This window comes from Acomys russatus, chromosome 20 (genome assembly GCF_903995435.1).
Source record: "Acomys russatus chromosome 20, mAcoRus1.1, whole genome shotgun sequence".
In the NCBI taxonomy this organism is placed as follows: Eukaryota; Metazoa; Chordata; class Mammalia; order Rodentia; family Muridae; genus Acomys; species Acomys russatus.
In genome coordinates, this window is record NC_067156.1 from 73,629,004 (window position 1) to 73,654,331 (window position 25,328).

Here is a 25,328-nt window from a genome sequence, read left to right on the forward strand (position 1 = left end):
AGAAAGATAAGCCAACCTTAAAATAACCTTTCTATTCAAATCAGTCTACAACTTTATATAAACTTTAATGTAAGAAAATACAACTCACTTATGAAACTTGTTTTGTCACGTTTATGGAAGAAAGTATTGACTAAAGAAATCATAAATAAAACATTTAGCTGAATCTCTCTCTCTCCTCTCTCTCTCTCTCTCTCTCTCTCTCACACACACACACACACACACACACACACACACACACACACACACACACACACGAAACCAGGGCTATCTTACTTTTGTACCAATGGTTTGGGCTTTACAGGGCTTTAAGTTATGCCAATTGATACCCGAGATTAATGACAGAAAAGGCAACAACTTCTAATGATTTTTAATGTAAGGCCATTTATCGAAAGAGACAAACCACAAGATGAAAATGAAGGCAACAGAAAAATTCAACTCCTCACAACCAAAACAACTATCACATCCTGAAAAAATAAATTTAGAAAAGTGTTGTACAAGATATGTTGCAGATTTGCATTCTATTAATTGTATCATTTCATAATTCTCAGCAAATCTTTTAAAGTATGAGACTTGAAACTAATTTTTCAGTGTATATGTAAATGTTTTACCCCATACATGTTTATTCAACTGGGCCATTTAATGTCATAGCAATTTATATTTCTTTAAGTTTCATTCAATTTTACTTAGTATTGAAAACACACGAAATGTGCTTTAATGCATAAGAATCACAGTGGATAGCAGCAAAGGACGGGGGCGTGAAGGGGAATCTGGTCGTTCACATTGTGATGATTCTGCACAGTAAGGAGATAACTCACACTTCTAGACCATCAAGACGTCCCTTTCCAAGAACCAAAATAAACTCAAGGCTCCTGGCAGACACTTCCCCACCCTGAACAAATCGATGACGCTTTCACACATAAAAACTAAAAGTTATGGCAGCAAAGACTTCAATGGCGATGTAAGTCTGTAAACTGTACTCCAGTCTCCCATTTGAACCCCAGAGTGCAAGAAGCAGGGCTCCCCATCTCTCAGTAGTGCTTCTCCTGTAAATAATCCTTCATTTTGTTTGGCAAAGGCAGTTTCTGAATTAAGTCTATTCTGGTGTACTGACGTATAACAAAGCGGCACAGATACTGCAGAGAGCGCACCTGCATGAACCGTGACACTGGATTGGTCAGTCTGACTGGGTAAGTTGCAGATCCAGGTAACCGAGATCTTGAATAACAAAATGCTCCGTTTTCAGAGTCCCTGATTGAATGTTCAATTAAGTCAACTATAGATGTATGCCCTTCCACATCTGGCTGCTCATAAAAGCTGAACCTACCATTTGAGTGCTCAATTCTAGTGTGAAGTGTTTTACCATGGGAGCGAAAGCTCAGGCTTAAAAGGTAACGGTCATCAGAACTATCCCGAACAAGAAAAGAGCCATCTGGCACGTTGGCCAGCTTCCCCTCTGCCTCCCAGCGTGTGATAGGGCCCCAGTACCACCCCTGTTTTGCAAGCTTCTTCAGCTCCTCCGTAAGACTTGTAACAACCATTGGGCCACTACTTTGCACTGAGTCATAAACTCTCGCAACCCCAGGTGCAGAGTTAGGATCAAAATTCAAATGACAGCGAACACTTTCGGCCATGTGCATGTCTGGGCCTGAGAGGCTGCTGAAGTTCCTTTGGATTGGGTTATTCTGCATTGGAGGTAGCAATGGTGAGAGGGGAGGAGCATCATCATGACCTGCTCTAGGGCTCTGCAACATAACTCCTGTGGTGCCAATCAACAAGTTGTTCACCGATGAATCCACAAGGATCTCTGGGCCTACAACTAGGTCCTGGTCCACCTGACTGTCATCTTCAGAGAAGGTGCCACTAGCCCCTGGTAGGGGCACAGCTGACACCTCCATGGGAGAGGATGTGTCTAGGCAGCAGCTGCGTGGCCCTTCCAGAGGGCACATCCCGTCGTCTAAAGGCACGGTGTACTGAAGGTAGTCCTGAGACATGAGTCCAATAACTACAGGCACGTGTTCCTCCAGGTGGAGGCGCAGGTCCCCGGGTGAGCCAGGGCTGCAGCGGGACTCAGGGCGTGGCTCTGGCTGCAGGTCATGCAGTTCCCTGGGCTGCAGCAGCTCCCTGGGTTGCAGGTCATGCAGCTCCTTGGGCTGGAGATCACGCAGCTCCTTGCGCACACCGTTGACTGGGCCCGGGCTGGCAGCATGCACCAGTGCCTTCACCCGCATCTCCATCTTGATGCAAGTCTCCTCTGAGCTGGTGGGACGCAGTGGCCAGGGCGTGGGGCTATAGTGGTGGCTGCGCAGAGAAGTGGAGCGGATGGGCCGTGGGGCACGCACATCCTTGAGGCCACCAGGCGCTGAAGCCGATGAGAAGGCATCCTCATCTGTGGGCACAGTGCCACCCTTGCCCTTGGCCTTCTGCTTGGCAGACAAGCGCCTCTTCAAGGTACCCATCAGGCTTTCACTTTTGGACCTGCTCTTCCCTTTCTCATCCTCACTGCCAGTGCCGCAGCTGGCCAAGTCTTTGCCATAGCAGCTCCCAAATAAGGAGTCATCTTTCACAAAGTCGCCAGAGAGGGACTGCGGCTGAACCACCATGAACTCTGTTTCGTCTTTGCTTTTACTCAGGTTGAAAGATTTCCTGAAAGTTTTCAGACTTATTTTCTTCATTGTGACTAGTTACCTAATCCAAGGGGTCAATTTCTCTCTGGAGGAAATAACCCCAAACATCGGGAGGGGTGCGCTGCCTCATGGGTGAACTCTGCCTGGCTTTATTTAACCTCTGGAGCTATTTTCTGAAAAAGAAAGAAAAAAAGTATTTTGAAAGCCATTCAACATGTTAGTTTTCAAATAAAATTTAGCAGACTTCTAACTTTTTTTAGCTTCAAAACAAAAGCACCCAAATCTATTCTTAGGAATGGTTAGTACCCTTTTGAAGATTAGAATAACTGCCTGCTATAGACTGGTCATTGGGCAATCACTGCGTCCTCTAATTACTTCTTGTTTTTTGATTTGTGTTTACTACATAGGCCAGGACTAGGTCTTTTCCACTGACCAAGCTTCAACATCAGGCCTGAGCAGACTCCTCACTGCTGCGCATGCCCCAGGCCGAAGGAGCAAATCACGTGAAGGCATAATGACCTGGAAGAAAAAGCCCACACTTCAAATGACACATACATATTAGGAGACACAGTCATTTCTAAGACCCTTCGCACTCTGAAGTCAAAGGCCTTGGCCATCACAGAAACACTGCTGCCTGAAGAAGAAAAATGCAGGCAAAGCTTAAACCGTTCCACCTACAGCTTAGAGCAACTCAGCAGACACAGCTCTAACTCACTCTGTAAACATTTATTAACCCCTACTACATGCACAACACAGTGTAATAACATGAATGAGAGCATTAGGATCTAGAATGCCAGCAAGCTAGTAGAAGAGACAGATACATGAATAGTAAATTACAATACAAATACATCTGAAACAGACTGGTAAAGCACGTGGGAGTCGACTGAAGAATGTTGCAAGTGTTAGGCTTTAACTACAGATAGCAGGTAGTTGTTGTACAGACAGAATCTGCATGAAACTGTGCTCACTGAAACCACTCAGAGCAGACAACCAATTGGGGACAGCGACATTATCCCCAAAAAAAGAGCAGTGGTCTTAACAGTCTCACTGTCATAGACTGCTTCTGAAAGACACTGTAAAAAATGAAATACTTACAAATATTTGAAGCATAAGCTCCTTTCAACATGAAGCTGTGTACTGAGTGAACTTACTAAGTATCTGGTCTTGTCCCCAAGCATAGAGGCTAATTCCTAGACAGCAGACTTGATAGCTGACTCTGAGTTGGTAACTTCACTAAACCTGGGGTCCCAACAGCCCCATTTGCCACACATCTACACCACAGATGAGAAAAGCACTTGGCAGATATCTACTTGAAAAACACTCCCAATACATATGCAACTTGACTTTAATATTAAGGGGACAAGATCCAATCTTAGATATTAGAAAGTAGCTCAATTAAGCCATATGTTTTTTAATCTCTTTCCTGAATCTTCTAGGCAAAGATTACTCTAGAAAAATTTAAAGACTATTTTCCTGTTTGCACTTCCAAAAATACATGCCATCTTTTTATAGAATTACCATCTGTCTTGTGCCCATAAATGTTCTGAATCAATTCTGCCATTTTTCTAACTGCTAAGTTTTAAGTTTACGCATATACTTGAAACTTTGTAGAATGGCTCAAGGAAAAATGTTTTAGACATTTAAAAACTGTACAGGCCAGTGAGATGACCCAGCAGGCAAAGACACCTATCACTGAGGCTGATAACCTGAGTTCAAGCTCTAGGCCCCAATGGAAGGCAAAAACCACCTCGAAGTTGTCTTCTAACCTACATACAAACAACTGTGGTACATGCAAGCAAGTAAGCGTAAGTGCACGTGCGCGCGCACACACACACGCATATGCACACGCACAGCCACGGACACACTGAACATAAAATATTGTTTAAATAGAAGAATACAGTACAGACAGAAAATAACATCTATATGTTAACGACTTTTTCCAGACAAGGTCTCAGGTAGATCAGCTAGCCTGGAACTCACTATGTAGCCAACAATAAATCTGAGCTCAATGAGCCTTACGCTGCCACTCCCCAAGTGTGCGGGCCACCACTCTGTGTGGGTGCTACCGCCTGTTTGTTTCGTTTTGTTTATTTTCTTTTAACATGCAAGATCTGGGAATTACAACTTGCTATAGTTTTTTGAGACAGGGTTTCTTTGTGTAGCTTCGGCTAACCTGTACTCATTTTGTAGACCTGGCTGGCTTTAAACTCAGAGCAATTTGCTTCCCTCTGTCTCCCTGAGTGCTGGGACTAAAGGTGTTCACCGCAGCACCCAGCTGCTACCACCTCTTTTTAAAGGAATCATTCCAGGTAGCCTTGTGGACCATTCACTTCTAACATCTAATACAAAAGTTGAAGAGACAAGTCAAACAATGACTTAAAGTTAGCAAACACAGTAGCTGTTAACTCTCATTTTACAAAAATGACCCTAGTCTCAGAAAAATTAAAATTTGTCCAATGACACTAAATCACCTGCTCCTGGGAACAGTGGCTTCTTTTCCTGTGCCGCAGGTCTGCCCATAGGTCTAGTCCTTTCACCAGTGCTCCTTAAGCTTTCCACCTCCTGTGTTTTTACGGTTTTAAAAGATCTTGAAAAGTGCTGTTTGGGAATCACAAGCTGATTTAATTACATGTGTCTGTTGAAAATTTTCCTAATAGATACTAAAACCAAGTCTAAAACTACTCACCTGTTTATTGAAAAATATGAATGTACTAGTCACTAACACACATCAGTTTCCTGAAAAAGAACCACACTTTCCAAACACTAAAAACAGAGAGTGAGAGAGAAAAGTAGCACCATCTCACATTACTGAAAACCTGTGCTGACAGAGAATATGGCCGAGCTACGCCTGCCTCTGCATCTCATTTCTCAGTGCGCTCTTTATCCAAGGGTAAAAAGAATCCAGCAAACAGAGACAGTGGGAAAAGGTATTTTGCTTAATACCTTTTCTTTACCAAACTGAAGTAGCAGTTTTGTGTGAACATGTGGATGTGTTCCTCCACAGCATCTGCAGCTGATGTTGCAGTGTCTTCCTTTACTACACTTCTTTATTTTTAGACAGGGTTTCTCCCTGAACCTGAAGCTGAACCTGAAGTTATTCCAATAGCCCTGGGGATCTGTCTGCCTCTGGTGCCCAGCACCCAGATTTCAAGGTGGGCCATAACACCCCTCTTTTCACACGGGTTAAAGGGGTCCACACTCTAGTCCTTATACGTGTGCAATGCTTTATCCATTGAGCAATCAACCTCTCCAACCCTAAAAGATAATTTCTTAAAAGTTAAATTGTGCCAGAAAGCCTAAAACTGTAGCCTGATTCCTATTTTTACTCCACTGCGCAGAAATTAGCTGCATCTTGCACTTGACTCAGTGTTCACACTGTGCTTCAGTTAATTGTACCGCACCAAGGGTGTTTTGTTTTTTAAATCACATTTGTGAATATCACCACTTATGACACTAGCAAAGTCCTTAGATAGGAAAAGTAGTTAAGGCAACTGTGGGAGACACAAATTTTTACAATTGTAACCTTTGTCTGCAATTTTAAACTGGGTCATCAGCAACAATCCTTCCACTGGCTTCATGGCCGTGAGAGGCTCATGCTAATCATGCATGGAAAAAAATATAAACTGAAGGGGAACAAGCTCTAACTGAAAATATTGTTTCTTGAGGAAGGGGCAGCCAGTGTAGCCAGCCTCAAATGAGTATTTCATTTTTCTCTCAAAATGCCTTTGTTTGTTTATTCAGTGTGCAATGGGGTGTTTGCATTGGGGTTAATCCCTGGCTGCCCGTAAACCAAGTGTGCCCTGCAGGTCTACAAAGCTGCCACTCTTGGAGAGTCGGAGTCAAAGGGATTCACAGCTACACAGGAATTCAATGCCAGCCCAGGACACAGAAGACCCTGACTCTCTCCGAAATTAAAAAATTTAAGAAATCTGAGGAATTTGGAAGTGATGAGACCTTAACTAAGGTGAGTTAAGTTACCTGGATAGATCCACTTGTCAAAACTCTATGAACTATGTACTAAAAGATTTAATTTCATTGTAAGTTAATTATACCTCCTTTTGAAAACTCATTAAGTAGGAAATTCAAATGATATAATATAATTCTAAGAGCCATAGATTAGTTAACAAAACCTCTATCACCAGGTACAGCAAACCACCTTTCCAATTGGAACTGACCTGAAAGCTTCCTGTGTGAGGATTATCCAAAGGTGCTAAGGGAGAAAAGCAGTTAAAAGACCCACCTCGGTAAGGCCTAGAAACCACAACAATGGCCAGCATAGCAAAACACACAAAGGGTGCATTATTTTCTTATTATATTAGTGGCATTTATATCTTGAGGGTAAACAATAGCGATCTCAATTGACTCAAAGTCTATTCAACAGGAGGGAATTCATGCCTGGTACTGCAAACCTAGCCAACTAACCTTGGCTGGCGAGATCACAGACCCCAAAAGAACTATTGCTACTTTTCTAAACTATTATATTTCCTAACTGCATTCTAAATACCTATTCTAAGGGGTAGCTCTTATCTCTCATCAGAGAAGCCTCATTTTACAACAGAAACCATCACAGGAGCCCACAGTTGGCCATAATGCAGAGGGAACTGACACACCCGAGTGCCCACTCCCAACTGATCCATCTATAACACAACCTATGGCTAAGGCTCAGAGAACATTGTAGAAGAGGGTGCAGAAGAACTCTAAGAGCCAAAGATCCAGAAGACGGTATCCTCTAGGAACAACAGGGAACCACCTAAACAAGATTTGCACGATGACAACACCAGCTGACCAGTTGAAGTGGATGGGGGAAATCTCACAAAATCCCACCTCTAAAAGAGAATTAATTAATGGCTAAGAGAGAAAGAGAGGGAATTAATCTTCTTCAGGAATAGGCCCCATGATAAGTTATCCAATCTAAAGTTGTCAGCCCTAAACACACACACATATAAGCAACACTAAAAGGACTTAGCAAGTTGTTCTTACAATGTCTCTGCACATATGCATGTGTAACAATAATCAAAAAGGTCATGTTTTTGAGAGGGAATGCAATAGAACATGAGAAAAAATTGGAAAAAGGAAGAGGTGAGTATGGGAATCATGTACATATATTACTTATGTATGTAAACGTAAAAGGTAATGTAACAAACATAAAAATGTAAATGTAAAAGAATGTATCTTCTGGTCAGAGAGCTAGTTCTCCAGTTAAATGCACTTCTGCTCTTGCAGATTGGGTCCCTAGCACTCATGTCAGATGACTCACAATCACCTAACCTTCACCTGGCCTCTGAGGGCATATGCACATGTATGGTGCACACATCTATATTCAGGCACAGACATATACAGATAAATAAAATGAGTAAGTATTTAAAAAAAATAATACCGGGGCTAAAGAGATGGCTCAGTAGTTAAGAGCACCACTGGCTGCTCCTCCAGAGGACCTGAGTTCAATTACCAGCACCTACGTGGCAGTTCACATCTGTCTATAACTCCAGGATTTCTGACACCTTCACACAGACACAAATGCCGGCAAAACACCCAAGAACATAAAATTTTTTAAAAATTATATAGAGGTGTGAGAGACATGGGAGGGGAGGGGGAGAGAGAGAATGAGAACAAATGTACTTTTACCCAGGAGTTCGGGAATCAGCAGCATGACACTGGGAAGGATACCTCAAACTCAGCACTATAACCTAACGCTAAAACAGAATTTGGAAACAGCTTTGTGAGATTGTTTGAAAACATTTATCAACTTTTAAAATTCACATATGCTTTAACCAACTAAACATGCAATTAGATTTGTCTTTTGGATAAATTCTTGTGTCAAAGTTATAAAGACAACAATGTTCTTTCTATAATTGTTTTAACAAGCCTGTTGTTTGCATTGTTTACAGTGGTAAAAATAAGCTAAATATTGCCAGAGTGACAGAGGACTAAGTCTTCCGAATACACTGTTTCATCAGTTCTTAAAATCTTAGAACCCTGTGACTTTGATGAGGCAGCTCAGACACTGTAGAACTAGACTGAGCTTCTGCTGCACATCCCAGCTCTCTTTAGTGCTGTATGATCTTAGATATAACTAATCTGCCATTTATGTAACTTATGAAGTTAAAATGGGCCAATATGAGATCTCCTTAAAGCAAAGTCTTATACATATTAGGCTAAATGCTTGCTGCTAGTAGAAAATAGCAATAGTTCTTCTAAATAGATAGGGAAACTGAGGCACAACAGCCTTAAGACACTTGCCTAAAATCATATACTTCAGCTGACTGTAAAGTCTTAATCACAACACACACCTTTATAATGCATAATTCATCTTGGAAAAAACACAACTTTAACCTAAATTGTAGCAAGCACATACATACACACATCAAATATTTACAGGCTACTAGTTCAATAAATCATACAGGCAAAGAAAGATGTCCAAGAAAAATTATTGAGGAAAAAAACCCTAAAAAACAAAATGCAAGGATGGTCGTGTGTGTGTGTGTGTGTGTGTGTGTGTGTGTGTGTGTGTGTGTGTGAGAGAGAGAGAGAGAGAGAGAGAGAGAGAGAGAGAGAAAGACACCTAAACCGGCACATTAAACATCTCTGGAGATACATAGATAGCAATAATGTCATCTCAGCAGAACAGGAAAACGGCCGGGCAGCCGACTTTCCTTATCTAGGACTCTCTGTAACAATGAGCAGGTGTAACTTCAGGACTGAACAACCATTCCACGCTATCTCATCTGCCTGCGTTGAATCATGTGACATAAGGCAGGGCTCTGTCAAGGCACTCCCCTCAAACCCTCACCAGCCACGCCCATACCCTTCTACTCTTAAGTGTCACAAGCAGACAGACTGTTCATGTCTGACCTCATTCCATATCCCTAAAGCTCACTTCAGCCCTTCGCTTCCCAGTTCAACTACAATTCAACCTAGCCTGGTGGTCTGCTCCCTGGTGGGTCTGCTCCCTGGAGGGCCTGCTCCCTGGTGGGCCTGCTCCCTGGTGGTCTGCTCCCTGGTGGCCTGCTCCCTGGTAGGTCTGCTCCCTGTGGGCCTGCTCCCGGGGTCTGCTCCCTGTGGCCACCAAGAACCTACACCTCATCCAGGCAAAGCCATGACATCTAACGCCCTGGCACCCGAATTCATCTAAAGCAGTGTGACCATTATTCATACAATTTCCACAAGTTTCTGTAATTTACCCACTTCTTTGCCTCCAACACTTCTCTTACGATTCTAAGACATACCTTTGTCAAATCACTGACAAAGCACCGTGCTTCACAAAAGTCAGAAGACTTAGCTACAAGCAGTAGTTAAGGACACTACGTGCAGTCATCATCAAACCCCTACCCAGATCTAGCCAAGGGACAGAACATTCTCCACAGTTCAGTGGAGACTGGGGACTGACTTTCACACGATCTCTGGTGCCTCATATTTGGCCATGTCCCTTTGTTGGGGAGGCCCAATGGCACTTGCAGGAAGAATAGCAGACTACCAAGAAGAGACTTGATACCCTAGCACCATATTCAGGGGGAGGAGGTCCCCCTCGGTCACAGTCATAGGGAAGGGGGATTGGGGTGAAAGTGGGGACGGAGGAATGGGAGGATGCATGGGATGGGATAGAAAATGAGATGTAATATGAATTACTTTATTTTTCAATAAAAATGTGTTAAAAAAAAAAACAAACAACAAAGACTTAGACCACTAAGATAGGAAAGATGTTTTCTCCAAGGCTGCCAAATACAAATAGCCAAAACACTATGAATGTAACATTTATAATTCCTGATTGTTTTGTGGTTCTTCTTGCTGTATATAATTTATTGTATATATGTGTAATAATATAAATGTATATGCAAAAAAGAAAAATAATTAAAAAAAAGAAAAGAGAACAAAACAAAACAGAACACCCCACACAGCCTGAAGGACAAAAGCAGTACTCTCCAGGGCTTCAGGTTCCAGCAATCACGTAGAAGAGGCTTAGGATGCTGCCCCACTCAGTGACTCGGGCCAAGAGGAGGGAGCTGCTTCCAAGCTCCTCTTTTCACTGGCTCAGAGCTCATGGCTGCAGCTGTAGGGGTCAGAATGCACCAAAAGTACATTCCTGCCCCCTCACAAGAGTTCTACTTAAAAGAGGCTACCTTTATTTCTACCTTACAGAAAAACAACGTAACCCTTAGACCGTTTAATAATGTCTCCAGAGGGACTAGAGAGCTGCCTAAGCGGTTAAGAGCACTGACTGCTCTTCCAGAGCACCCATGTTCAAAATCCAGCACCCACATGGCAGGTGATAACTGTCTGTAACCCAGAATCTGACACCCTCACACGCAAAAACATACATACAGGCAAACCACCGATGCACATAAAATAAATGAGAGAAGGGGAGGGGCAATGAACTAACAGTAAAACCAGTAAGAGCAGTAAATCTAACCAATTTTTTTCACATAACAGAGAAGAAATAAATACTTTGTAAATCACTCCAGGTCAGTGCTACCTAATACCAAAGTGAAACACATCAAGAGAACTGGAGGTGGGTATCCTTCAGTGATCCAAAAAGCCTAACTCAGTATCGGCAAACCAAATGTGACAACATGTAGAAATCATTATGATCAAATTGTAGTGTTGGTTTTATATGTGCTTGTGAGGGGGCTGTACTGTCAGGTGTGTGTGTGTGTGTGTGTGTGTGTGTGTGTGTGTGTGTGTGTGTGTGTGTGTGTGTGTGTGTGTGTTGTGTGTATGTAAGTCAAAGGACAACCTGCAAGGGTTGTGTTCTCTTTCCATCTTATACATCCCAGGAATTGATAGTGGGTCATCATGCCTGGTGATGAGCCCCGTTATGAGTATCTCATGGCCCATGAACAGGTAGTCTTAACAGCAATGATTGATTAATACACCAAGGGATCACATAAGCAGCTCTATTCCATTATACAAAGGACTTACAATACAGTCTAGCTGCCAAGAAGTCTCTCCATGCCCTGCCCCACAGATTTCCTTGTTTCCTACTTTCTTTCATGCTTTTCCCGTTGCTACATAAGGCTGTGTGTCTTTCTGTCTATCTTTGTTTCTGACTGTCACTTTGCTTTTGTTATTTGATCCTTTTATTATTTTCAAGAAAGTCCTTTGACAGAGAAATATAGTTTTGCCTGTGTTTATATTTAAGTTCTTCATCAGTCTAGTACTGACTTATGAGGTAGGGATGAATTTTTCCACTCATAACTAATTAGCTAAATACACTCAGAGAAATACTGACCCTTTTATAAGGATCAAAGAAATAAACCATTAAGAGCATTTTCCAAGTCAAATCAGCCAAAATATTTCCTAATCACATTAGCCACTGCTTGCAAGTATCTTAATACAGTTATACAAATTAATTTGATAATAGACAACTTTTCAAAATCATCATGCTCTCGCCTGGAAATACTATTTTTATACATTTTAAGAAATAACAATGCTCCCTGAATTATAATAAAAATAACTGAGTTTTAAAAATCAAAAACATCCTAATATCCAACAGTATGAGAGCAGCAAACGAATGCTGGCATAGCTACACAATGGAACTTGGAGAACCACTCCAATTGGTATTTATACAGTTATAAATAACACGGGGGAGCTCACAGTGTTCATTTGTTAAATGTAAAACACAGGAAATAAAATTATATGTAAAGTGTGGTCTCAATTATCTACAAAGAATAGGGGGGAAAGAGGACCAGAAGGAGCTGTTGTTGGAGGCCTGAAGTCTTTAGACATGTTAGTTAATAACAAACTTGGAATGTTTCCAGAGAAAATTTGGTGAAGATTTTTTTTTGTTGTTTTTCTAAAAATTGATTTAACTTGGGGATGGCCAAATAAATCCACCAGTTTCAAGGAAAGCAGAAGGCTTCTTTTGAGGAGTCAGTTATATCACAAACTAACAAAAATTTCACAAACAAAAATAAGTCAGTGGATGAGACTATTATATTATTTTAGTAAAGCCTAGATAACTGCATCCTCCTTTTCATCTTATAAAATCTTATATAAAGTTTTATATTGATATATACAAAAGATTTTACACAACACAGTATGAGTCATAGTCTATTGGCCTTACGTATTCAAAATTTAAATGACAAGTATGGCAATAATGACACGCCTCCCTCCCTACAGCTTACAGTCTACAGTTGACACTCCAATGACTCCCTCGAAGACACTGCATTCAGCTCCCTCCCTCCACTCTTACATCAGAGCACTGGCCACACCTGCACCAGATGGCTGACCATGGCTGGAAAAAACTACTCAGATGGGTCTCTCATTGTAATATGTGAGGTCAATTAATGTTATCTAAGTCTATTATTATTATTATTTTGTTGTTGCTGTTTTCTCTTTTGTTGCTGACCACTCCACTCTCGTCTTTCCTCACATTTAAATAATTCCATCTTCAATTTCAGCTGATGGCTCAGTCTCTAATTTCACAGAAATTAAGTCATCAAGAGGAAATTTTGTGGCTAGGAATAAAGCTCCACTGTAGAGATAGCTCCTCTGCAACAAGTACACAGCCCTAGGTTCAAGCCTCGGCATCAAAACTGAAGAAAATGAGGAAATCGTGTGTTGGGGGGGGGGGGGATTAAGCTTTGTCACAGGTGGAAGCAATCTTGGCGGGCTTTACCCTTGGGCACCCCATGAATACCTTGTGACAGGCTGAGTGGAGCCATCCTGGGCCTGGAATTCAGGAAACAGACCTGGGAACCCCACCTGGACTATTGTTTTTCTAATTGACCCTCAAAGGGAGAAGGAGACCGCCCTTCCCACGTGACTCAGGAAGGTGGGGAGGAGAGAACAACAGGTTCAGCCCGGGCTTGAGCGCAAGTGGAGCAGCGAACAGGCTGGACCAGCACACGGGCCAGAGAGACACCTAAGGACCCGTCCCGTGGAACGGATACCTGAAGGTTCACTCTTTTGTCCCTTTAACCTTTTTCCTTCTTGTGTAAGCTATTTGGGTTGAATAATAAAGTTTAATTGTTAAAAATCAGAGCCAACAATCGTGCTTTCTACCACCTTGTCAATCCAATTAACACCACATCTGCTTCTCCTGGGCTCCTTTCTAAAGACAGCACAGTCTTATCCTTGCACACCCCATCTCCTAACAATTTCCCCTTTGTTGGATCATTCGTAAAAATGTTATTTCTCACATAAACAGCACACTTTCTCCACAGTCATGGCTCTGTCTCCACTGCCCTCACAGCAGAAGTCCCTAGAGACCTCTGTAAACCAGCAGCAACAGCTCCTGCTTTCCACTGTTTAGGGCCAGCTGTTCAGTCCTTATCCAAGATGCTAGTCAAAGTCCTTTACCTCAACAGAACTTTGTGTCTTGGCTGCGAGGTCCACTCCCTTTTGGATTCCCTGCTGAGTCCCCTCCAGCCTCTTGTTGATGGAGCACACCAACACTCAGATGAGCTCCCCTCTTCTGTGGCTAAGCACACTGACTTCATACTTATTCTTATGGTGATGACAGTGCCTATGGATCATCCACTCCCAAATTCCTATCTCACCATTAATAGGCCAATTATATTCAACTCTCTTCTTGACATTGCCTTTGGAAGTATTACAGATAGAGGAAACGTAACAGGTTTACATTAAACTGCATGTTTTCCACCTCACTTCCAAACTTCTTTACCCAAATGCTACTCCCACTTACAGCTACCTCACTCTTTCAAGGGCTCAGATCAAAGCACTCAGAATCACCCTTGGCTCCTCTTTTGATCTGAAGCCTCACATACAATGTCATGAAAGCCCAATCACAGTTACCTTCAACATATATGCATAATTTAATAGCTTCTGCCAACAGATTCTAGTTTCAGTCTGTCCTCCTGCATTACTACAACAGCATTTTGATAGTTTTCTTGCCTTCTCCTTCACCTTAGTTTATACACTTATAAAAAGCACTGGTCCTAGAAAGACAAGACAGGTGCTGACAGTGGTGACTGCTTCTATTCTAAGTAACAAAGCCCTTCATTTTGTACTCTGAAGCCTCATCTCTTGTACAGCAGGCCAGCTTCACAATGTCTGGCATGTACATGCAAATAAAAGTAACTGAAGTGTAAGAAATACAACAACATTTCTTTTACTTCTTTGAGGACCTGTAAATTGTGTCAAAATAAACTTAAAAAAAAAAAAAAAGGAGTACTTTCAGGACTACAAAAGTGGATTTAAAAAAAAATATATATATATATAACCTAAAAAGAATGGATACAAAATTAAAAGAAAATGACAACTTATAAATAAAGCAAAAGTCTGAGTAAATGTTAAGTGGGTTTATTCACAAGACACTAACTACAGTACGGGGACGCACCAACCAAAGTTTGCAGAGGCCCAACTGACTATCTTCCTTTACTGAGTTCTGCATTTCCATACGGACAAAGAGCCTTAGTCTCGAAAGCATGGAGGGAGACGTACATGTCTAATCTGCAGAGCAAGTTTTACATGAACTTTTCTACAAATCTTTTATTATAATGCCATTTACTTCATTCCTGCTACATTAAACACTAAAAAAATGTTCATAGTGTCAATCACATACAAAAAGTTAATGCAGCTAGCTTTTAAAATTTAATGAAATAATGTTCATTTTTTCCTTAATTATTTTATTCATTGAACATGTTGCATTTTAGAAAGTAGTAGCTATTGCATGCCTTTAATCCCAGTGGTAGAATCAGGCAGAACCCCACGCCTTTAGGGGCAGCCTAGTGTACGTACTGAGTGCCAGGCCACCAGGCTACAGGGGGTGTACAACCCACCAACTCAGTGCTGTTCGTGTAGCTGCACATGCACACTACACTTATTGTACTCATTTCACACCTGGATCGGCACTTGCTAATTCAAAGCAGCATGCATAGCATCATAGGAAACATTTAGTCTTTGTCTCCTTTCTGACTCAGCTGGGCTAATCCCTACAATTTTCTGAGTGATGAAAGTATCATCTTCCTAGATCTGACAGGTGATTTTCAATCACAGCAGAGTGTAAGCTAATGAAGTGACTTAGACTACAAAGTGGGAACTTTTACACACACACACACACACACACACACACACACCAGGAGGGAAGGAAAGAGATTGGCTGGGATCTATAAACACTCTTTACTAGACCACAACTTCAGGACACAAGAGGTCCTGGGAGAGCAGAGAATGCTAAGGGAGTACAGGAGCTGCAAATCACACCCAACACCTCATCCCGACAGCCTGTCTACTCAGCTGTTCCTGGTATGTAATCTTTACAATGCATTACTGAACTAAAGCATTTTACTGAGTTCTACAGATTATCTAATCAGAAGAGGTTATTCTATGAACCTCTGACTTATGGCCAGTCAGCAAGATGGCAGAGCTAGCCAGAACTTCAAGCAGGCATCTGCACGGGGAAGTCTGTAGACCGAGCTCCTACCTGTGGGTCTGTGCTACTCTGGACAGTGTCCCAATGGAAAACATCAGTTTTCATGTTGGAGAATTGGTGATTGTACTGAAAATACGTGGTAACAAACACACCTGATTCTTCACTCTGTGCTTAGTCCAGGTCATCTATAAAATAACTATCAGACATCTCAACAAACTGTTTCCTCAATAATAAACCAGTGGCAACAGGACTGATAAAGGAAATCAAGTGCACTCTACCTAACTCACTATTACAGTCTTAAGGATCCCCACATACCCACTTTATTGACTAAGGCACAATTACAGCTGACTACTTGAAGAGATTTACTGTACTATTTAGTGATGTTATGTAATGTAATAAACCCTGGGCTGTGTTGTAATTGTTTTAATAGAATTCACTAATGCACTGTCATAACTGATGTTTGAAGATTAAAAATTAACAGTTAATAAATGTCAACAGTATGGTTTTGGCTGAAACATTACACATTCTCCAAAATGCCCACCATTTCCACTGCCTGTGAAATAAGTGCAACTTATTCTGGTTAAGATACCAAGTAAGGTAAATTTCTTTAAGAATTTTGACAGCTGCTTCTGGATGCAGGGACTTTCACGCTGGACACAGTGGTCACTGATTGCTACTACATAGCTCTGGCTGGAATACTGTCAACTTTTATCATCATTGGTGCTACATATCCCTGATCAGCTGGTGGAGTCTCTAAGGAGGAAAAGTACTATACTTAGGGCTGGGGTTTGCACTCAGTGTTTCAGAGGCCTCCAAGCAGACTACAGACTGTGAAAAAGGCGTACAGCAGAAAGATGCAACCACATAATTTTTTCCAAGAACTTGCACATATCTAAAAATCTCTTCAGTGCATTCAACTATTACAATAAATAGTTTAACTCAGATTCTATGGGCAACACAGACATACAAATAATGACTAAAATGTAGTGAAATTGCTTTGTTTGTTCTTAGAGTCTGAAGTTCCAATCAAGAAAGAAATCTGTTCATTCTTCAAATGCATTTGCATATAGAACACATAAGCCCTTTTATTACCTCTTCCATAAGTTATAAGCTTTATGGTAAAAATAATTGAGTTTTCTAAATTACACTTAAATTTAGAATCAGATTTTACAATATTGTCTGCATGCATTTAGGATGTGTCAAAGGGCCAATCTTGCTGATCCAAAGCTTGCAGGATCTCCATGACACTGGGCAACAACAGGATAACCTGGAGGATTCCCAATGATGACCCAATGTGGGTGGTGTCACAGAACCCAGAGATCTCGAATCAGATCAATAAAGCATTAGGGTGAACATATGCAAGTCAGTATGTGTGGACAGAGGGATGTACTGTGGGACACATTGGGACACACTGCACCTTCCACCATGAGTGTTTGCTTGTGTGTGTTATTGGTGGAGACGATGTTGCAAGGGCAAAGGGTTGATTTGAGAGGCCAGGGAGATGAGCAGGACGTGAAACTCACAAAGAATCAGCAGAAAGAAAAGGGTAAGATTTTAGAATAACAGATTTGAGATATAAAAAGAAATTCATGTTAAGACTATTAAATGCACAAAGAGCTACAGTAAACTTTAACCATCAATCACTAGAGCTACAGAGACTCTCAGAAAGTAATAATCATTTAAGCCAAATAGCCATATTAAGCAAAAAAAATATGGCAATCTCACAAAAAGACTGATTTCCTTGTAAACTAATCTATCTAAAATAATCAATTATTGAGAGTTCATATAGATGAGGTCTCTGTGGGAAAGATTAAGCTTTGTCACAGGTGGAAACAGTCTTGGCGGGCTTTACCCTTGGGGCACCCCATGAATACCTTGTGACAGGCTGAGTGGAGCCATCCTGGGCCTGGAATTCAGGAAACAGACCTGGGAACCCCACCTGGACTATTGTTTTTCTAATTGACCCTCAAAGGGAGAAGGAGACCGCCCTTCCCACGTGACTCAGGAAGGTGGGGAGGAGAGAACAACAGGTTCAGCCCGGGCTTGAGCGCAAGTGGAGCAGCGAACAGGCTGGACCAGCACACGGGCCAGAGAGACACCTAAGGACCCGTCCCGTGGAACGGATACCTGAAGGTTCACTCTTTTGTCCCTTTAACCTTTTTCCTTCTTGTGTAAGCTATTTGGGTTGTATAATAAAGTTTAATTGTTAAGAAACAGAGCCAACAAGTCTCTTTTCACTTTTTTAAATGATCCAACTTGGGCTAGTGAGTTGGTTCAACAGGTAAAGGCTATTGACACTGAGTTCAAACCAAGAATCTCAACAGTGGTAGAAGAGAACCAACTTCCCCAAGTTATCATTTGATCTGAACATTCGTACTGCGGCATACATCCCTCACCAGAATAAATACATGTAAATAAACAAATAACATGATATCACTTAAAACTATCCATGAGATAGATAGATAGATAGATAGATAGATATTTATAAAACAAACAACCCATGTTGCCCACTGTAGATCACCAGGCTCGGGGCAGGAGATACAGAATGTGGTCAAGTGTTTGCTTGCTAACATGAATAACTAACGCCTAAGTTTGAGCTCTACAACAAGAAAAAAAAAGTGTGGGGGGCGGGGAGGCACACCACCTAGCTACTACTTTTGTGTGAGGGCCTGATCAACCGTATAGTTCTTGAGCTGAGTAGATGGTGCAGGCCTGTACTCCTGAGGCATGAAAACAGGACCTACAGAGGATCTCAGCATAGACAACACGTGAGTTCTAGCCTTGGCAACCTGGCAAAACTGTCTCAAAAACAAACAGCAACAAAAAGTCCATCATGAGCCAGAAAGAGCATACATGTTAATTGCTACCTGTCTTAGCTGGGGTTTCTACTGCTATGATAAAACACCACAACCAAAAGCAATTTGGGGAGGAAAAGGTTTATCTGGCTTAAACACTCTGATCACAGTCAGAACCTGGAAGCAGGAACTGTAGCAGAAGCCATGAAGGAACACTGCTTACCAGCTTGCTCCCCCTGGCTTGTTCAGTCTGCTTTCTTCTACCAACCAGGACCACCCGCTCAGAGCTGGGCCTTCCACATCAATCATTAATCAAGAAAATGTACTATGGACTTACCTATAGGCAAATCTTATGGAGGCATTTTCTCAATTTAGAGTTCCTCTTTCCAAATAACTGTAGCTTGTGTCCAGTTGACAAAAATCTGACCAGCATACTACCATTTCCCACACAAAATGAAAACCTGAAAGCAAAAGGAAAGTATGACCATTGGGAACAATGTTAACTAGCTTCAACAAGCCTGAGATCCAGCACGTGGCTTAGTGATAGTACACCTGCCTAGTATGTGCCAAGTCCTGCTTTCCAGCTCCAGCACTAAAAAATAAAGAGCTACATTTCAAGCCTTCTAGAAGGGAAGACAAGAAGAAACAGGACTGAGGGGAAAAAAAAAAAAAAAAAAAAATCACTAATTTGAAATAAGTCCAGGATTATTCTTATAAAGGGAGTACAGAAGGGCAAGAAAACCAAAATTCATTGTGAAATATTTAAATATAACAACAAAAACACCCTCCAAAGATTGCCATGAAACACTTAGAAAATACTTAATAAATCAATCTAAGTCTTCCTGTAGCCAAAATTTAAAGTTTTTCCTAGAACTGAAGAGCATAAGTTTAAAAACCAACAGACCAATATATTTTAAGAATAATAATGAAGAATACCACTGTGAAGCATTAATACTTAATAGATAATACAGGAACTACAAAAATATTTCCAGAGACACAACTGCTGTACACAAGTGGTAGCTGGCCCAAGGGAACAATGAAAAACCTGGCAGTGGGCAATGCTTTCAAACCTCCAAGGCCGGCACCAACAGCTCAGTGGCTTTCCTTGACGCCCTCACATTCCCTAGCATTCTCTCCACTTGCCAGAGGGCACAGTACTGTAATTACAGAAGAGCATACTAGTCCATGAGAAGTCACAATAAGGCCACCTCTCCAAAGACTAAAAATGTAAAAAACCAACCTTACTCCTTCATAACACACTGAAATTTTGGGTTAACCCATCAGTCCTACTTTTTCTCCTGAGTAAATAGCACCTAAAACTCTACACGCATCAAACTATAAACCAAATATTCAGAGCAAGAATTTTCTGACACACAAGCCAAAAAGAGAAAGGTACCACGTCCTCACTTTTCAGGATGTTTCTACACGTGTGAGTTTCAGCAATTCAAGAAGGAAAACAAAGAATTCACTTTGAGAATAACCTTCCAGGCTGACAGGCTCCCTGTCCTTGCTCCTGTATCTCCCAGATGACTGTTCATGAAGGTGAAGTACAAATGCCCAAATCCCAAGGTTAAATGAAACCACTGGCATCAACGGCAGCAAGAGCTGTGTGCATGAGACCACATGCTGAAGTCCTCTAAAGAAGTGGCATGCAACTAGGCTAACTGCATACCTATGCCAGTCTGAACTGACTAATTAATTTATCACCTGTAAAAGGATGAAGCCTGACTATAATCTGTTGAACTCCTTTTAGCCTGAAATTATAAGCTTTATAGATGTATAAAAATACAAAAATTCAGATAGTTCCTACTTGTTTCTATACTCTGGCATTCTGTAATATTTGGCAACATTCCCTATATATGCTTCCCCCCCCCTCCTTAAAAGGGATGCCAACAGACAAGGGATGCATTGAAGAAGATAGTATTTCAATTCAGAACAAAGATTACAGGCCATGGTGGCACTTGCCTTTAATCCCAGCACTAAGGAAGCAGAGGCAGGTGGAGCTACAAAGTGAGTTCCAGGACAGGTTACACAGAAAAACCCTATCTGGAAAAAAAAAAAAAAAAAAAAACTTTTAGAATGATGCATTATACATTTCAAAACAAAATTTGCACAAAAGTAATACACAGGCAAAGCAGTGTATCCACCAATGAGAACTCATCTTAGTCTAAGTGTGTTAACCCTGCTGCTCAACTATTTGGTGCAGTACTGACACTATGCTCAGGGTAGGGGCTATAGCAATAAGCTGGCTCTAAAACACTTAGTAAATCGAGCTTACCCATGTAGTTATAAAGATTAAAACCAAACGAACAACTTTTTAGTAAAAATCTTACCTAACAGGAGCCACACACCTGCCTTTGTAAGGAGTTAAACAAGGTTACACATTAAGCACAATCTCATGCTGTCATTAAACTTCTGTGTAGAGATGCATAAATCTCCAAGATGCACAATCAGACCAAGTTAACTTGTTGAAAAACTTCAGGATGACATTGATACCCTTAGGGTCTATTGATATTACTGTTGTCACTAAGGTCTTCAATGACATCTTATATTTCATCAGTTCTGTCTTTTTTCCTCTAATGCCCAAGAGTTGGCTATGGGAAAATGGAATAATCATTACAACTGTCTTTAAAATCTTTTCAATAATTTTAAGACAATACTTTAGTTTGGTGTCTATAAACCTTCATGCCACATGTCAAGGAATTCCAGAGAGGGCTCACACCAACTAAGAGCCCACAGCCAAGCTCCACTGGCACCCACGTTATGACCTGTGACTGCTGCCTCCACACACACCACATATTCTAGCAGCTGGCATACTGCCAGTTACCTCTGCAGATACCCAGTTACCGTCCCCTGCCATGTCTGTGTCCCTCGCCACTGTGGCTTACACCCTTTTCCCATATTGGACTTCTGTTAACAAGAAAGTCTGCACCATACAGAGACACTGCTGGTTCCTCCATATGTTACTTTTCACTAGGCAGAGTACATTTTAATCACCATTAACATTTGCTATACTCTAAACACCAACCTAGTACATACACTGTCTCGATTTGTCATCTTGCTCCTCAGAAACTAATACTTCACAGATTAAAAAAATAAAACTTTTTAAAAGCTATTTCTACCAAATCAAAGTGTTAAAATTCAATCTAGATTTGTATCCCTGTGAGAGACTGCTGCAGTCAGTCTTCTAAGTGCCTGACATGTCTAATTCCAAATTGGTTCTTATTTCTTGCTTAATTCTTTGTTTAAAACTGAGGCTGCCAAGAAGTTCCAGATAACTGAGGCTTGACTTCACTAAGCTGTGTAAGGAAACAGTGAGGACACACTGACAAATAACCACACTTATAAATCTGTACATTTGTGCCATAACCCGGTTTGGTCCATCAATCAACTTATACATGTTATGGCTCCACAGGGAAATGGTTTTCTTTGTGAATGATTACTTGAGTCATGTGGATAAAAGATTTTTGGTTTTACTAGTGTTATGATTTATTCATCTGAACAGATTAGCTTAAACAAGGACAAACAACACACAATACCATAGGCTACCTACTGTCCACACAGTAAGCCTCTTTCTTTAATGTGTTGAAAACTACATACACTTTCTGCATGGCATGTCCCTGTACAGGATGTGTTAAAGACACAAAGGGGAAAGTGGCCAAGTTCCATGGAATGTGTTGGGGACACAAAAGGAAAAGAGACCATTGCAGGCACCTCCTGGAACCTGTATGAGAGCAGATCAGAAAAAAGGGAATAGAATTATTAAACAGCAATGTCTAAAGGAAACATGCCGATTTGTTACTTCAAGAGCCATAAGGTACTTAGGTTCTCTGTGCTGTGGACACTGGCAATAAGGCCTGAGAATAAACCTCCCACACAAGGAGCCACTGATGGACACTTCGAGTTAACAGAACCACTGTATCAAGGCTGGGTGTGGGATGCCGAGGACCGGAAGGGCTTGGGTATAAGCATAGTATAAGACAAGGTGCAAACCTATGTAAAAATCCTGTAGCCCAATTAAGAGTTTGGGTTTACTTCAAATAAAATATATACTTACTATAGCTATGAGATGGATTTAGATCCATGTAAGGAGACTCAAGAGGGCCAAAGCCTGTTCCCGATCGCAGCGTGCTAGTAAATGAGCACCTAACACGCCACACCCTGGGTGCAGCGCGAAAACGAAAATGTTAAAGACAGCCACGTCGGTATCAACAAGACAGCCACTTAAGAAAGCCATACTGATTCCCCCTCAACAGTAATTTTACAAAAGTACACAGGTACCATAAACGTGAGAGCCACTACATAACTACAAGAGGTCAGAGGAGAAGCCCCACATTCCAATGGCCTGTACATGTATGTGCGTCATCCTGTTCCTTCTGACCACAGAGAAACGCAGAAATGGACAGAAAGGCTTTGCCACCTTTCAGTGTATCTCAGGACTTTTAGATAAGACCACACAATTACCTTTACCTCTTGGTAACACAAAGCTTCCTGAAACTGTCCACAGTGAGGGGGGGGGGGAAAGCAAGTGTTTTCTCTAAGGAGTGAAGTTACAGAAGAAGACCACGAAGGCCGCGGTTTCTGTTCTCTGAAAAGACAGCTCTTAAAAAGCAAGGCTCCTCCATTCTAAAACAAGTCTGGAGAAGAATGAGGAAGGTAAGGGGCTTGGAATCCAGATGGTACAGCAGCATTTTTGTTTTTTTTTTTTTTTCCACACCACACCCTGTGCTTCGGCTGGCACCCAAATCCCTGCCTTGCTACTCCCTGCAAGGTGTCCCAGGAAGGGAGGACACTCAGCTGACTCCCTGCCGGAGACAGTGTTTTAGTTTCCATGGTCGGAAGGCAAAGGAGCAGGGCCGGGGACAAATTCAGAGGAGTCTTAAAAGATAAAGGCAAACAAAAGCAGTAAGTATCTTTAAAGAGATGCTAAACGGAGGCGCCCTATAAAAGCTAGGGGTCCAGGTACATAACTGGCAGACCCTGACTCGGTCCAGCCCTAAATAACTCTCCTAAGATAACTTACGGAGCCCACAGTCCGTAAGCCTACAAAGAACCAAGCATTGGGGATAGTGGTGGCACCAAAAGGTTAAGGTGACCTACTTTCCTGGGACAGGGATGGATCCTAAGTCTTCTCCCCACATCCATACATGCAGCACTGGTGAGAAATCAAAGCAGAAGAAAGCCACAGACTATAGCTACCTCTTCTGCGTGTTTTTGTAAAATACCTGTAAGCAACGCCACTCGTGTTTTTCACTGCTTTCACAGCCCTGAGCACTCCAAGTGAAATTCATTCATTCGAGTAAACTGTGTGGATTCTACACTTGAGGGAGTTGGTAAAAGTAAACAGTGACGTAAACTGCTGCCTTCTGTGGCTGATAGTTCACCTTTGCGTAGGCTGGGTTTACCTTTGTTTGATTACAAGTTTATCTTTATTCCAAGAAACACTATAAATTAAAACTGTATTTGGGAAGTCTCTAGTGTTATCTCACAGTTTAATTGCAATTATTAGAGTGCACGGTACCCGGGCACAGCAGCATGTTGCCTGGGAGAGACCTTCAAGAATTCAACATTATCTCCTTACCGGAAGTCAGAGTTCCACCTCGGTCTCACCGGCTTCCCATTACAAAAAAAGTGGGGATGAGAACCCCAAATCGGGTTCTGACTACACACTAAGTTGGTCCACGCAACTCTTCCAAGTTTGGGCCAGGCCCTACTCTGGGAAACATCGACAGTGCTGCTCAGAGCCACAATCGTGTGTACCTGAAGTTGCCAACTCCGGGAGCCAAAGCGGGCCTGCCTGTGCGAGCAGAGCAGGGCAGTTTAAATGCCTCGGCCCTCCTCCCGCCGCCCTCCCGCGGCGACCTCGCGCGCGCCCACCCGGTCCCGGCCCCGCTCGGCACCTCAACCCCGGGACGCAGCCCCGGCCCGGACCGACGGACGGACGCGCCGGTCCCGCGGTCCCGCGGTCCCGCTCCCGGAGCCCCGACCGGCCCGGCCCGCAGGCCCCGCCGCCCAGGCCTCGCCGGGCCCCGGCCTCGCTCAGTCGCCAGCCGCGGGCAACAAAGGCGGCGGCGGGCCGGGCGCGGAGCCGAGGGTCGGGGCGCGGGCCTGGGCCTGCCTCCCTCCTCCCTCCCCCCCTCGGCAGCACGCGACCCCGCGGCCGCCCCACGCCGCTCACCCTGCGGCCGCCGGCTCAGCTTCCTCCCGGCGGCGGCGGCGGCGCGACTGCCGCGCTCGGCCCTCCTCCCGCCGCTCCTCCTTTCTCCTTTTCCTCCTCCCCCGAAGGGAGGGCGCGCGGCCGCGGCCCAGGCGGGAGCGGAGCCTCCGCGCAGCAGCCCCCGGCCGCCCGCGCCCTCCGCACAGCCCGGTAGGCGGGGCGTCGGCGCGGGGCGGGGTGTCGGCGCGGAGGGCGGGGCCGCGGGTGCGAACGGCCCCGCCCTCTCCCCCCTCCCAAGCGGGCTCCTGAGCCGCTTGCGGGCGGAGCAGTATTCAGACCGTTGCCGCTCTGGGAAGGTGTAGGTACCACACTCTGCTTTTCTCAGGGACTCCAGGCCTCAGTGCACCCTGGGCAGGCAGAGC

General features: G+C 42.9%; 1 protein-coding gene across 3 annotated transcripts; it reads right to left on the reverse strand.

The window, feature by feature from the left end:
* Window positions 1–227: 227 nt before the first annotated feature.
* On the reverse strand, window positions 228–25,077 carry Socs6 (suppressor of cytokine signaling 6). 3 transcript variants are annotated; one of them, XM_051163886.1, is made up of 3 exons: window positions 24,928–25,077; window positions 19,087–19,210; window positions 228–2,797 (listed from the first exon to the last, which is right to left on the reverse strand). In XM_051163886.1, the coding sequence occupies exon 3, from the start codon at window positions 2,670–2,672 to the stop codon at window positions 1,029–1,031; it is 1,644 nt and encodes a 547-aa protein (XP_051019843.1). In that variant the 5' UTR covers window positions 2,673–2,797; window positions 19,087–19,210; window positions 24,928–25,077; the 3' UTR covers window positions 228–1,028. The 3 variants fall into 3 exon arrangements, with proteins under 3 accessions (XP_051019843.1, XP_051019845.1, XP_051019846.1); XM_051163888.1 differs by lacking the exon at window positions 24,928–25,077 and adding an exon at window positions 24,331–24,570; XM_051163889.1 differs by lacking the exon at window positions 19,087–19,210 and having other exon boundaries at window positions 24,928–25,031.
* Window positions 25,078–25,328: the final 251 nt, after the last annotated feature.